Genomic DNA, 16,291 nt, shown 5'->3' with positions numbered 1-16,291 from the left:
TCGATCCCTGGTTTGTGAATTCCCCCTGGAGAAGGAAATGCCAACTCACTCCAGTATTCTTGCCTAGAAAATCCCATGGACGGGGGAGCCTGGCAGGCAACAATTCACGAGGTCGTAAAGAATGGACATGACTGAGTGACTAATGCTAAATATGTAAAGCAAATATTAACAGACATATAGGGAGAAATCGACAATAAAATGATAATAATAGGAAACTTTTACACTCCATATACATCAATGGATGTATATACACATCTTCTAGACAAGAAAATCAATAAAGCAACTATAGTTTTAAACGACACAATAAACCAGGTGGCCTTAAATAGACATCTCCAAGATGTTCCATCCCAGAGCAGAAATATGCACATTCTTTTCAAGTACACACGGAACATGTTCCAGAAGAGACCAAATTCTAGGCCACAAATCACAAGTTTAAGAGGATATAAATTACGTCAAAACTTTTTTTCTGATCACAATAGTATGAAACTTGAAATCAATTACAGAAAGAAAACAGAAAATAACAAATACCTGGAGACTAAACAATATGCTACCAAACAACAAAGGGTCAATGAACAAATCAAACAGGAAATGTGAAAATACCCTGAGATAGCTGAAAATGGAAATACAATTTCCCAAAATCTATGAGATGCAGCAAAAGCAGTTCTAAGATGGAAGTTTACAGTGACACAGCCCTTCCTCAGAAAACAAAAAAATCTCAAATAAACAACCCAACCGACCATCTAAATGAATTAGAAAAAGAAGAACAAAAAAAGCCCAAAGTCACAGGAGGAAGGTAAGAATAAAGAACAGAGAGGAAATAAATAAATTGGTGGCATAAAAACAAAAACAAAAAGATAAATGAAACCAAGAGCTGATTTTTTGAAAAGATAAGCAAAATTCATACACTATATTGCCAAGTTCATCAAAAGGAAATGAGAGGGGACTAAAAAAAAAAAATTGAAGAAGAGAAATAACAATTGATACCACAGAGTTACAAAAAATCATAAGACAATACTACAACAGTTATATGTCAACAAATTGAACAATCTAGAAGAAATGAACAAATATCTAGAAACATGCAAACTGTTAAGACTGAATCAGGAAGAAACAGACAATCTGAACAAATTAATCACTACTAGTGAAAAGGAATTTATAATAAAAAAAAATTCCCAGCAAAGAAAGTCCAGCATCAGAGGGCTTCACAGGAGAATATTACCCAAAACATAAAGAAGCGCTAATACCTATCCTTCTCAAACTATTCAAAAAAACTGAAGAGAATGAACACTCACAAATTTATTCTACAAGACTAACATTATCCTTATACCAAAGCCAGATAAAGACACTACAAAAAACAAAGTTTCAGGCCAATAACTTTGATGAATATAGACACAAAAACCCTTAAAAAATTATTAGCAACTTCATCAAATGATATATAAAAATAATCATATACCATGATCAAGTAGGATTAATTCCAGGAATGCAAGGATAATTTAACGTTGGCAAATTAATGTGGAACACCACACTAAGAAAAAAATAAAAACCACATGATCATCTCTATGAGTGATAGTCACTCAGTCGTGTCCAACTCTTTGCGACCCCATGGACTGGAGCCCACCAGGCACCTCTATCCATGGAATTTTCCAGGCAAGAAGACTGCAGTGGGTTGCCATTTCCTTCTCCAATCATCTCTATTATGCAGAAAAAGTATTTCACAAAATTAAATATCCATTCATGATAGAAAATCAATTCATGATAGAAAAATCTCAAAGTTGGTGTAAAAGAAATACATCATAACATAATAAAGGTCAGTTATTACAAACCTACATCACACTCAATTGTAAGATGGTGAAAACTAAAAGACTTTGCTCTAAATTAACAGATGAATGTAAAAAGATGTGGTGTGTGTGTGTCTGTGTGTGTTTGTCTGTGTGTGTGTGTGTGTATTCCAAATATACATAATGGAATATTCAGTTCAGTTCAGTCTCTCAGTTGTGTCTGACTCTTTGCGACTCCATGGACTGCAGCACGCCAGGCCTCCCTGTCTATCACCAACTCCTGGAGTTTACTCAAACTCAAGTCCTTTGAATTGGCGATGCCATCCAACCATCTTACCCTCCGCCTTCCCCTTTTCCTCCTGCCCTCAATCTTTCCCAGCATCAGCGTTTTTTCAAATGAGTCAGCTCTTCCCATCAGGTGGCCAAAGTACTGGAGTTTCAGCTTCAACATCAGTCCTTCCAATGAACACTCAGGACTGATTTCCTTTAGGATGGAGTGGTTGGACCTCCTTGCAGTCCAAGGGACTCTCAAGAGTCTTCTCCAACACCACAGTTCAAAAGCATCAATTCTTCTGCGCTCAGCTTTCTTTATAGTCCAACTCTTACATCCATACACGACTACTGGAAAAACCATAGCCTTGACTAGACGGATCTTTGTTGCCAAAGTAATGTCTCTGTTTTTTAATATGCTGTCTAGGTTGGTCATAACTTGTCTCCCAAAGAGTAAGCGTCTTTTAATTTCATCGCTGCAATCACCATCTGCAGTGATTTTGGAGCCCCAAAAAATAAAGTCTGTCACTGTTTCCCCATCTATTTCCCATGAAGTGATGGGACCGGATGCCATGATCTTCATTTTCTGAATGTTGAGCTTTAAGCCAACTTTTTCACTCTCCTCTTTCACGTTCATCAAGAGGATCTTTAGTTCTTTACTTTCTGCCACAAGGCTGGTGTCATCTGCATATCTGCGGCTATTGATATTTCTCCCGGCAATCTTGATTCCAGCTTGTGCTTTATCCAGCCCAGCATTTCTCATGATGTACTCTGCATATAAGTTAAATAAGCAGGGTGACAATACAGCCTTGACGTACTCCTTTTCCTATTTGGAACCAGTCTGTTGTTCCATGTCCAGTTCTAACTGTTGCTTCCTGACCTGCATACAGATTTTTCTCAGGAGGCAGGTCAGCTGGTCTGGTATTCCCATCTCTTGAAGAATTTTCCACAGTTTATTGTGGTCCACACAGTCAAAGGCTTTGGCATAGTCAATAAAGCAGAAATAGATGTTTTTTCTGGAACTCCTTTGCTTTTTCGATGATCCAACGGATGTTGGCAATATGATCTCTGGTTCCTCTGCCTTTTCTAAATCTAGCTTGAACATCTGGAAGTTCAAAGTTCATGTATTGCTGAAGCCGGGCTTGGAGAATTTTGAGCATTACTTGACTAGCGTGTGAGATGAGTGCAATTGTGCAGTAGTTTGAGCATTCTTTGGCACTGCCTTTCTTAGGGATTGGAATGAAAACGGACCTTTTCCACTCCTGTGGCCACTGCTGAGTTTTCCAAATTTGCTGGCATATTGAGTGCAGCAGTTTCACAGCATTATCTTTAGGATTTGAAATAGCTCAACTGGAATTCCATCACCTCCACTAGCTTTGTTTGTAGTGATGCTTCCTAAGGCCCACTTGACTTCACATTTCAGGATGTCTGGCTCTAGGTGAGTGATCACACCATTGTAATTATCTGGGTCATGAAGATCTTTTTTGTACAGTTCTTCTGTGTATTCTTGCCACCTCTTTTTAATATCTTCTGTTAGGTCCTTACCATTTCTGCCCTTTACTCAGCCCATCTTTGCATGAAATGTTCCCTTGGTATCACTAATTTTCTTAATGAGAGCTCTAGTCTTTCCCATTCTATTGTTTTCCTCTATTTCTTTGCACTGATCGCTGAGGAAGGCTTTCTTATCTCTCCTTGCTATTCTTTGGAACTTGGCATTCAAATGGGTATATCTTTCCTTTTCTCCTTTGCTTTTGGCTTCTCTTCTTTTCACAGCTATTTGTAAGGCCTCCTCAGACAGCCATTTTGCTTTTTTGCATTTCTTTTTCTTGGGGATGGTCTTGCTCTCTGTCTCCTGTACAATGTCACAAACCTCCGTCCATAGTTCATCAGGCATTCTATCAGATCTAGTCCCTTAAATCTATTTCTCATTTCCACTGTATAATATTTAGGGATTAGATTTAGGTCATACTTGAATGGCCACCTGATGCAAAGAGCTGACTCATTTGAAAAGACCCTGATGCTGGGAAAGATTGAAGGCGGGAGGAGAACGGACGACAGAGGATGAGATGGTTGGATGGCATCACCGACTCAATGGACATGGGTTTGGGTGGGCTCCGGGAGTTGGTGATGGACAAGGAGGTCTGGTGTGCTGGCAGTTCACGGGGTCGCAAAGAGTCAGACACGACTGAGCGACTGAACTGAACTGAACTGAATGGTCTAGCGGTTTTCCCTACTTTCTTCAATTTAAGTCTAAATTTGGCAATAAGGAGTTCATGATCTGAGCCACAGTCAGCTATTACTCAGCCATAAAAGAGAATGAAATTCTGTAATCTGCAACAATGTGTATGAATTTAGAGATTGTTATGGCTAGTAAAATAAGTCAGACACAGAAAGATAAATACACTATGTTATCACTTATATGTGGAAATTAAAAGATAAAGCAAACAAATGTATGTAACAAATTAGAAACAGACTCACAGATACAGAGAACAAATAAGTGATTCTCAGTGGGGAGAAGGAGAGGGGATGAGGGAAGGTAAGGGGATCGGATTAAGAGGTACAAAATACTACACATAAAATAAATAAGCAACAAGAATATTATTGTATAGCACAGGGAAATTTAGCCATTATTTTTTTAATAACTTAAAGGGAATATAATCTATACAAGTATTGAATTACTATGCTGTACACCTGAAACTAATATATTATAAATTAACTTCCATTAAAAAAATAATAATAAAGCTACTTACAAGACTGCATAAAAATATTAAAAAATTTAGTATGGTCAGTGAATGACCTTTGATGTAATTACTACATTTCTCCAAAACATTAAAGATTCCCTTTGCTGTGCTGTACTTTTGGAAGCAGTCCAAAGTTCAGAAAATGATTTAGAGGCTCAGTTCTAACATTAATCCATCCTACCCAATATGATCACCAGGAAAGGAAGAATCTTTTGCCAATCTTCAAGCCAACAAAAGTTTTTGCTATCTATAAAACTGAGATACCATGTCAATTTCCTTGCCTCCTCTGCTTCTAAAGCTCTCTAATCACAGAACCAAGAAGCAAATATACTCAAGATTTCTTCTATAAGCATTATTCTTCATTTTATATTATCAAGAACAAATAACAATGAAGAAGAACCTAAAGCATGGTTTTCTTTAGCCTCTAGAGAACGTCTACATGTTTCAAGACTCCCCTTTACAGAGAATTTGTAGACAATCTTGCTTCACTCTACTGAACAAAGAAAGATCTCTGGATATAAACATCTGACTTTCAGTTATTAGAATTTGTCTTACATCCTTTCAAGCACAATGCCTTGTAAATTATTTTCTTCCAAATTATACAAAACAATTTTAAAACAATTCAGAAAAGCCCACCTCAGCTTGGCAGAGTGCATGAAGACCTTGTAACACCAAGGCTGCTGGAGTAGCTTGGTCAGGCTTAGTGCACTCATTCAACACCTGGGAAATAGCTGCCAACATATCTGCACCATGCTGATATGGCCTATGAGAAATGACATTTAGACACAAGATTAAAGTCAAAGAGCTATATTACTACTCCAAGGTCTTTTGCCCGAATAAAAAACATTAATGCTTTTCTTTACCCTCATGCTTGTTAAACACGGACCCTCAACAGATGAGGGAGCCTGGTGGGCTGCCGTCTATGGGGTTGCACAGAGTCAGACACGACTGAAGTGACTTAGAAACAGCAGCAGCAGCAACAAATAAAACCATATGCTTTTTGTTTTTTCAAAGATTTGCAACTTCATCATTTCTGCTATAACTTCAGGCTAATTTTTCATATTATTACCCCAAAAAGAAGACACTTATTAATAAATTTTATTCTCCCTGAATCACAAAACCTATAGTCTGTATTCTGTGTTTTCACTGCAGGGGCATGAGTTTGATCCCTGTTGGGGAACGAGTGTCCCACATGCTGCGTGGCAGAGCCAAAAAAAAGAAGAATGTGACGGAAAAAACCCTATTGTCTGAATCAATAAAAACTCAAGTCTACAGTAGTAGTGAAAAGAAATGACTTACCTTATTGAGATCATCAGTAAAGCCAGGGTTATGAGATCAGAAGATGACTGATCATAGTAGTGTTACAAACTTAGAAGGTTATGCCTATCATGATGGTGACAGTGTATGATGATAAAGTTAATAATAATAATATGAACTATAACTGAGCACTTATCTCATGTCAGGAACTGTGCCAGATTCACTGACTCTTCTTCCTCTCATTCCTCTATTGCACATACATTGTGCTATCTCTAGAGTGCTTTTAACTTCATAAAGAAACGCTCACGTCTGCATTCCTTATAACCCCTCAGTGATATATTTCTCTCTACTTAACAAAATGTAAATTAAAAAACTGCCTGGTTGAATTCCGTGAAATCCACCAATGGAAATCAATTAGCAAAAATGGAAAATTTTGATAGGATCTTGAGGTGGTAACCGACAGGTGCACTAAATAAGTTTTTCACAGACTCTGATCTGGTCTGATATTTAACCTCTCCGAGCCTCAGCTTTAAGTACGTAAAATTAAAACGTCGGCTTTCATCTCTTAATTTTTTCCATGCCAATACCTCAAGAGAATCTAAACTCTGAGATCTTGGGATACATGTGTATAACTTTTAGACCAAGTGATTTTTTCGTGTTGCCAAAAGGTTGGAGCTTAGAAAACAGGCAAAACTGCTAAGGCTTAAATACAGTCTAATCTGAGATTTTACCTAACACATGAATCATCTGCATTATCAGCATCCAGGCCAACTCATTCATTGTAAAGCTTCAGGAAGTACCATTCGCAGTGTCATCACTGACAAAAGTGAGGATGATGCTCTAAGAATTCTACAGTGCAGTGGTTCAATCAACATGAAACTGCAAGATTACAACCTATTTCAAATGCGTTAAATCTATTTCCTCATTAAAGATTTTGACCTAATTCAAGAAAATAGAAATCTGATGAGGTGGAGCTCTGCTTAGTGTTATTTCAATCTTAGGAACTCCTGCCTAGCTATTTATCCATAACCTAGAAGAGCAGCAGCATCTCCCTACTATCCTCAAGTCTTTTTAAACCCCAGAGCATATACAAGAATTCAAGATCATTTCCTTCCCTGTAATATTTCCCAACAATTAATTCCATTCAATGAATCACAAATAAGGCCATCTCTATTTACATCTTATAAAAGTCAAGGATAGGTTTTTAAGGAATCTCTATACTGTTCTCCACAGTGGCTGTGTCAATTTACATATCCAGCCATAGTGGAAGAGAATTCCCTTTTCTCCATATCCTCTCCAGCATTTATTATTCATAGACCAAAAAAAAAAAAAAAAACAAGCATCACATAAGGAGACTATAAGAAAGAACAATTTGACCTATAACCCACTGCTTAGGTTTTAGGAATTGATATATAGAAAAATACAAAACATAATATCTTATGTTTTATTACAACATTAAATTATTATCCAGAAAAGGATATAAATATCTGCTAAACCTAGATATAAGACTAGACCTGAAAAGACATGCCTGCTACTCAAAGTAATTGTCTGATGTTACTAAATTTTATAATCAGACACTTGTGCTTAATATTCATTTATTCTTACCCAAATATCCTCTGCCTATCTTTCCGAGTGTCTTGCTTGCAATAAAAAGATTAAATACAAATATATATATCATGCAAAATAAATGCAAAAATATATCATGCATTTATATATATATGTATAAATGCAAAAATATGTATCATGATATACATTCCCAAGGGTCAAGCGTGTCTTACCTTTGCTTACATATATCTCTGATTGATGCTGCTTTAGCAATTAGTTTCTCCCATTGGACTTCCTTGCCCACAGACAGAGAGGGCACATCGGACATGGCCATGAAACGCTGCAGTTCAGGATAGACACGATCCTAAGAAGGCAGTTTCACAAAAAAGGTAATTTTACAACTTGAGTTGAATAATCATTATCTCCTTCTATGAAACATTTTCACCTCTAAATCTTACATTTGCATTGCAAATTATAATGTATTTCTTCTAATCAGCAAAGAAGAATGCTGTTATGATTGCTAGAGATTTTCTTGCGGATCTATGTACTGTTCATTTCATAAAACTAGGAAAAAAGTGGCAAAATCTCACTTTAATTACAAAGGCTCTAATCACTTAAATTTCTATTACTTTTTCGCAAAAATGGAAAAACAGATTTCAAAATTAAGGAAACAAGATGATTTTCTATTCTCAATTTCTCTCTGAGAGTCAATCACAACTGACAGCTTCATAGATCAAAAGCACAACACTAAATTAAAATTTCTCAATGTAATCATTTATGCCACTCACTAATATCACTATATCAAAGCACTGTCACACATAATGACATTTGTTTTTTTCAGTGAAAGGGACATGCTTAATATCCACACAAGTGTGTATCTGAGCTTACCTGTTTTTCCCACAAAGATGTCAACAAGCGCAAAGTGACAGCTTTTAGTTGTGGAGTAGTTCCAAGAAGTTGAATTACTCGTAGAATCTGTCCTATGCACACCTACAAAACATTGAAGAAACTTTGGTTTCATAAATGCAAATATGGATAAAATCCCAATGGTAACAAAAAAACTTAAAAACCTCTTATAAAATAAAGACTGAAATGGAAGCTTATTACAGTATTACCTATTTTCTCAGAGGTCAGAGATACCTTTGGGAGGAGCTAGTTAGCAATTCTGGGCGTATAAAGATCCTATGTCAGACGATATAGCCAGTGGGAAAACATAATGAAAAGATGATTTTAGAAACTAATTCTCAAATATTTTAACAAATATTTTTGGCCCAACAAAGGAAGCAGGGATCGCAGCCAAAATTAAAGGGTCAAAATTTCACATGGTAAGAAACAAAATTCAATGTATTCTTCATGCCTCACTTTCTTTCTGCTCCCAAGTAAACCGGTTAATATACAAACCTTGTGAACTCCAAGTGTAGGTAAAGTATACAAGATATCATTGTATAACACAGGTGCCAGTGGTCTTCCTAATTTGAACATCAAAACTGGAATCAGATTCGGTACCTAAAATGAATTTAAAGAACATACAAATTATGTCTTTTAAAAGAAATCAATCTATAAAGCAATCATTATTTCATTTTTCTCCAAAGGAATACTATGAATATATATGAATTAAAAGACAGAAAATGCCAGTTAGCCATTTGTTGTTAATAATAAATTCACAGTATCACTAATATCCTATTTATTTTTAAATTACCTGTGAGCTCTTGTTCTATCTATTTATACGTGTTTAAATACCCTAGGTTTTTGGTGCTAAAATCACAACATTAATTCTTTGTAATAAAAAATAGTTATGATCTATCCTGCCCTAAAGAAGCTTACAAATTCTTTAAAAAAAAAAAAGAAGAAGCTTACAATTCTAATGAGCAACCTAATGAAATATTCAGTGATGTTATTCCAAAACAAAATAATTAAAATCAATTGTACTTTATGGGAATTAATACACAAAAAATTCCTTGCAAGTTTATATTTCAATCCCTATGCATATCACAATAAAATAAGAAAAGCAAATCATTTATTGATTGGATGCCTTTTATTATTAAGATGGCAATATTTCCCAAATACATCTACAGATTCAATATAAACCCTATCAAAATTCCAGCTAGCCTTTTTGCCAAAATTGAGAAATTAATCCTAAAATTCATATGAAAATAAGCAATCCTGAAGAACCAAAACAATCTGGAAAAGGAATGAAGTTTGAACATTCAACTTTCTCAAATACAAAATGTCCTACGAAGTTACAGCAATCAAAATACTGTGGTACTGGAATAAGAATGTAAATATAGATCAATGAAATGGAACTCAGTATCTAAAAATAAAACTTGTCATTTATCTTAATTGATTTTAGACAGGCCAAGAAAACATGATGGAGAAAGAAGAGTCTTTGAAAACTGGTGTCAGATTTTGAAAGCTATATTTCCATCTACAAAAGAATTAATTTGGACTCCTTCCTCATACTACATTAATAATCTTTGAGCAAAAATTAACTCAAAATAGAGTTTAGACTAAAATGTAAGAACAAAAACTGTAAAACTCTTAAAGAAAATATAGGAGTAGATCTTTCTGACTTTGAGTTAGACAAAGTCTTCTTAGATATGACACCAAAAGCATGAGCAACAAAATAAAATATATTTCATCAAATTAAAAATATTTGTCCTTCAAAAGACACTATAAAAGGAATGAAATTGTGGAATTCACAAACATATACATGGACCTAGTGACTGTCTAAGTCAGAAAGAGAAAATCAAATATCACATAATATCACTTATATGTGGAATCTGGAAAATGTTACAGTGAGCTTATTTGGAAAGCAGAAACAGAGACACAGAGAGAATGGACATATGGATAGTGGTGGGGGGGGGTGGAGGGGCAATAAAAGAGGAGGGGGGATGAATTGAGAGACTGGGATTGACATATATACACTATTATGTATAAAATAGATAATTAATGAGAATCTATTGTATAAGCACAGGGATTCCATTCAGCACCTTGTGGTGACCTAAATGGGAAGGAAATCCAAAAAAGAGGGGATGTGTATGTATACATATAGCTGATTCACTTTGTAATATAGCAGTAACTAGCTCAACATTGTAAAGCAGCTATATGCCAACAACAAAAAAAAGATTTTTTTAAGACACTATAAAGAAAATGAAAATAAAAAGAACCCACGGAATGGAAGAAAATATCTGCAAATCATACATCTAATGAAGGACTTACAGATCCAGAATATAAATATATCAAGAATCCTCCATAATAAAGGACAAATAATCCAATTTTAAAAGAGTAACGGATCTGAATAGATATTTCTCCAAAGAAGACAGACAAATGACCAATAAAGACAGGAAAAAATACTCAACCAGCATTAACCATGACTTAAATGCAAATCAAAACCAAGTAATATGCCACCCCATACCCAACAGGATGACTTGTAAAGACAGATCATAGCAAATACTGACAAGGATGTGGAGAAATCAGGACCTTCATACACTGCCAGTGGGAAAGTTAAATGGTGCAGCCCCTTAGGAAAACAGCCTGTCCGTTTCTCAATTAGCTAAATAGAATTACCATATGATTTAGTAACTACACTTATAGGTATTTACCCAAGAGAAATTAAAACATATACTCATACAAAAACTTACATGTGAACCTTCACAGCAGTATAATTCACAATAGCCAAACAGTGGAAATAATGCAAACATCCATCAACTGATGAAGGGATAAATAAAATGTAGTACACCCATATGATAGAACATTATTCTGCCATAAAAACAGAATCAATACAGATGAACTATTTAAACATCAATAGCAAAAAATAAACAAATAACTCAATTAAAAAATGAACAAAGGACTTGAACAGACATTTTCCAAAGAAGAAATACAAATGGCCACAGATACATGAAAAGATGCTTAATATCACTAATCACCAGGGAAATGCAAATCAAAACCATGATGAGATATCACCTGACACCTGTTAGAATGGCCATTATCAATAAACTAGAAAATAATAGCTGTTGGCAAGGATGAAGAAAAACTGCAACCTTTGAGCAATGTTGGTAAAAAGTAAAATGGTGCAGTCACTATGAAAAACAATATGGAGGTTCCTCAAAAAATTAAAAACTAATATATGCAATCCCATTTCTGAGAATACCAGTACAGGCAGTAGTCTCTTTTAAAATTTATTCACTCACACACACACACAAATTAACTGCTCAGTTGCTATTAGCTACTTATTCTACAACAATAGTCTTTTGATTGAAACACAAGATTTTCTGTAATATTTTATGGAATGTCAAGAAACTTTAATTGTTTGACTTGTTTCATCTGGCACTGTTGGTTTCTATAATAAAATACACATGGGCAATTAAAAATGTTTCAAATCAAATATTTCAAAGGAACCAAAATCAAGATCTCAAAGAGATATTAAGCACCTCCATGTTCACTGGAGAAGGCGATGGCACCCCACTCCAGTACTCTTGCCTGGAAAATCCCATGGATGGAGGAGCCTGGTGAGCTGCAGTTCACAGGGTCGCTAAGAGTCAGACACGACTGAGCAACTTCACTTTCACTTTTCACTTTCATGCATTGGAGAAGGAAACGGCAACCCACTCCAGTGTTCTCGCCTGGAGAATCCCAGGGATGGCGGGGCCTGGTGGGCTGCCGTCTATGGGGTCACACAGAGTCGACACGACTGAAGCGACTTAGCAACAAAATGTTCACTGCAGCATTACTCACAATAGCCAAGAGATGGAAATAACCTAAATACTATCAATGGATGGATAGATAAAGAAAATGTGGAATATACATACACAAGGAAATCCTGTCATATACTATAATATGGATAAATCTTGAGGACATTATGCTATGTGAAACAACCCAGTCACAGAAGGACAAATATCACGTGGTTCTATCGTATGAGGTATCTAAACTAGCCAGTCTTAGAAAAAGAAAGTTGAATGTGCTTATCAAGAGCTGGGAGAAGGGAGAAATGGGGACTTGCTCAGTGGGTACAGAAATTCAGCCTTGCAAGACGAAAACCTGTATACAGTATACCTTCATTTTGATAAGAAGGTATATTTTATGTTATCTACTCTTCACTACAATTTTTAAAGGAACCATGGGATTGTTTTTTAAGAGTCAGAAGAGTCTTGTTGAGTTCATTTAGGTAAACGACTTTATTTTACAGATGGTAGAGGTAAGGCATGGAGGGGATTACAAAGTTAGGGGCAGAATGAGGAGGGAAGTTCAGAGCTCAGTTTACTCCTCCTTTCTATACTGGGAGAAATGAAAACAACACAAGATTCCAGGCTATGTATAATAGGATAAAGAGTTATCATGTTAAGTCTTCTTCCTATAATTGGACTAAACATGTAAGAAAAAAGCAGGAGAGACAAAACTCAGCATCTCCCTGGAGTCAGTCATATAAAGAACAGAGTAGAAAAATTTTACTCTGGATTCCACAAAAAATATCCATGTGGGCAACACTGTACAAGTTATGCAGAAAGCAGCATAATCTTTCAGAGTCCTATAATGAAAATCATGAGTAGTGCTATCCACTTATAAATTGAGAACTATAGAGGGCTTTGTTATTATTCGTTTTGGTTTCCAGATGAGAGATATAATTATGTCTATAACTAGTCTCTTTTTAAAAAATATGAGAGAGCTCATACTTTAACAGTATATAAGAGATAGTTATAAATTAACATTGAAAAATTAAGACACCAGTGAAAAAAAAATTCAAGGCATATTCATCATATGGAAGTAAGAGGTAAATATCCAAAGTGGTATCTGGTTTTCTTTAACTTTTCTGACTTATGTTTTATAAACTAGACCTGAAATATAAAGTGAATTCCTAGACCATATTTTATAAACTCCCTTAGATAATTGCTGAAATATCTTTGCACAAGAGTGTCCTATGAAAAAATGGAAGTAATTTTATGTATACAAAGGTATTTGCCATTTATAAAACAGTGGTAACACTATGTGTTAAGTTAGAAGTGAAAAGATAAAACATGAATTAAAACTTGTATTGATGTGCACTTGATTTAGTATACCTGTGTGAGTTTCAGGTGTACTACATAGTGATTTAGCAAAATGTGAAATTTTATAAAACAAAGAGTGAATATGCTAGGATGGTACATACAAAGAGAAGCATAAAAGAATTCTTAAATAATTTTAACAGTGAAAGAGTTTTTTTTAGTGATTTATTTTACAAAAAAACGTACATAATGTACTATGGTGTTTTTGAACATCAGTTAATTCCATCTTCCTAAATTATTTGACATGTCTATTCAATATTACTTATTATTTCAGTAATACAGTAGAAAGCAGTTCACTGATGGACGTGCTGAAAAGCTAATCATTTCTTTTTCTTATAAGAATCTGAAGAAATACAGCAATATCAAAGAAATCTAAACACAGTGTAATTTTTTTTCTTCTGTGGTTCATATTATTTCATAATGTTATAACTAAATAAGTGGCTTAGGGTCTTGAACTTTAACCTTTGAGAGTCAAATAAGGTCAAGAGATTGCCTCAACTAGGCAATCTTCTTTCTGTTTGATATTCACTCTAGCTTTATTCCAATTCAGCCTGAGCATATGATCCATGACTCCTCTAATAGTAACGGCTAACATCTATTGAACAGTGACTACAAATGCTCTCCTTAGCACTTTATAGAAATCATGATTATCATGTTTCAAATGATAAAACTGAAGTTTATAAAGGCCAAATAATTTGCCCAAGGTATTAATAACAGAGTAGTACATACTGGAGTTGGGACTAAAGCAAAGCAATTTAACTCTGAAGAGCCCATGTACTTGCCAGTTTGGCTTACCAAAAATAGGGGTGACATCTTCATTGCCTTTGCATCTCAGGTCCCAGCATATCATAAGTGCTTTCTGAATGCAAAAACCACTCCTAGTTTCTTTATCTGCTCAAATTCTATATGCAAGATAGATCTTGTAATAGTCCTGCCGATATTTCATTTGGTACACAATTATTAAAAGCTTACCACTTGCAAAGAAAAGTACCTAGAGACAGTACTCTGACCAAACAACTCTGAATCACAAAAATTTACCTCTTAGGTTAAGTGTTACCAGGATATCAATATTATCAGAACATCTTTAGAATCTGAGCTAAGAATTTCCCAGTACATAGAAAAATAAGTTCATCAACATAGGAGCTCCGAGCAAAGAATAAACAAGGAAATACCACAAATTAGAATGGATCAACTCAAGTACCATATCACTGGAAGAGTCTGAAATACCTGGAAGAAAGTAACCGTGGCCTTTCTCTACCTAAACTTAATTTCTAGGTTAGTCTCCTTGGTCTTCTGAATTTCTGTCTCAGAATCGGACAATTTATATATTTAGAAAATGGTATAAGAAAACTTAATTGTTGACAGAAAGTAATCATCATGCTATTAGATGTAAATACCAGTGGGACAAAGGAGTAAAACCACAACTTTTTTCAATTGCTAATATTTTAAAAACTTGATCTAAATAACAACTATAATGAGTAAATTCCTGTAAGCATAAAATTTCCTTCCTAAACGAAAGTTTGTTTTACATTCCTATCATGAAAGTGTGAAAGTGAAAGTCGCTCAGTCCAGTCTGACTCTTTGTGACCCCATGGACTGTACCATGGAATTCTCCAGGCCAGAATACTTGAGTGGGTAGCCTTTCCCTTCTCCAGGGGATCTTCCCAGCCCAGAGATCAAATCCAGGTCTCCTGCATTGCTGGTGGATTCTTTACCAAGTGAGCTTTCAGGGAAGCCCTAATACATTTCTATCATGGTAAGATCTAAATCTTTCGTAGTCTGACTGGTAGAACAATAGTTAAAAGCCCATGTCCCATAAGTAAAGCATAATGTGTTTATTTTTCCTTTCAGTTCAGAACAGTCAATTTCTACTACTGTGTCCGTCACTGGCAATGAGTCTTACATTGGAGAGCTGAGAGGAGGAGTTTGAATGCCCTCCAAGAATGAGATATAATTAAATACAGCTCAGCGAGGTAAGCAACTATGTAATAAAACTAGAGAGAGTCGATGTTTTTGAATTTATTAAAATAGTAAATTGCTCAAGGATCCCAAAGCTATGACAGTCAGATCAATTTATTGGAATAAAAACTATGCAAGACTGACAATGGTAAATGTGAGCCAATTCATAGTACATTTGAAGCAAAAAAAGATTAAATGGACAATACAAATAGGCTGAACATAGAGTACGACTCCAAATCCTCACTTTCCCTTTTCACTGACAAAAAACTTTTGAAGTATAAATAAGTGGTAGATATTTTATACCATAAATTGTATAAGGTTGCAATTCAGTCTCAAATGAATGCCTGAACATTAAACAGGGTTTACGTGAATAATGGTAAACAAATGACCTGACTAGAAAGCTATATTAACCAAAAAGATTCACACCCAGAATGAAGTAAAATTAATGAAAAAAGCCAGAAACATAAAAAAGGATTGATATAAATGTCTTACAACAATGAATAAGAAGACATTCAATTGCTTGGAGTAGACAGGGTATCATTAAGGAATGACACAAAACAGATTTAGTAAACTCCTATCCTGCCTAATCTTCTGCATCAAGGAAAAATATAAGACTAGAAAGATGAATGTTAGTAAGTAGACACTGACAGTCACATCCATGATAGAAACAGTGCAAACCAACAGAAAGTAAAAAAAGATGATAATG

At 35.1% G+C, this 16,291-nt stretch overlaps 1 protein-coding gene across 2 annotated transcripts in view; it reads right to left on the bottom strand.

Moving 5' to 3' along the window:
• Positions 1–16,291, bottom strand: part of FOCAD (focadhesin) — a 307,210-nt gene that overhangs the window by 158,406 nt on the left and 132,513 nt on the right. For both annotated transcript variants that reach the window (XM_005898491.2, XM_070375958.1), the window contains 4 exons: positions 8,990–9,094; positions 8,477–8,578; positions 7,822–7,952; positions 5,423–5,549 (listed from right to left, as the gene is read on the bottom strand). In XM_005898491.2, coding sequence (XP_005898553.2) covers positions 5,423–5,549; positions 7,822–7,952; positions 8,477–8,578; positions 8,990–9,094 — 465 coding nt within the window. The remainder of the gene's footprint in view (positions 1–5,422; positions 5,550–7,821; positions 7,953–8,476; positions 8,579–8,989; positions 9,095–16,291) is intronic.

The sequence above is a fragment of the Bos mutus genome, chromosome 8 (genome assembly GCF_027580195.1).
Source record: "Bos mutus isolate GX-2022 chromosome 8, NWIPB_WYAK_1.1, whole genome shotgun sequence".
In the NCBI taxonomy this organism is placed as follows: domain Eukaryota; kingdom Metazoa; phylum Chordata; class Mammalia; order Artiodactyla; family Bovidae; genus Bos; species Bos mutus.
Note: the sequence above shows the minus strand (reverse complement) of the source record. Positions and strands in the feature narration are given on the sequence as shown.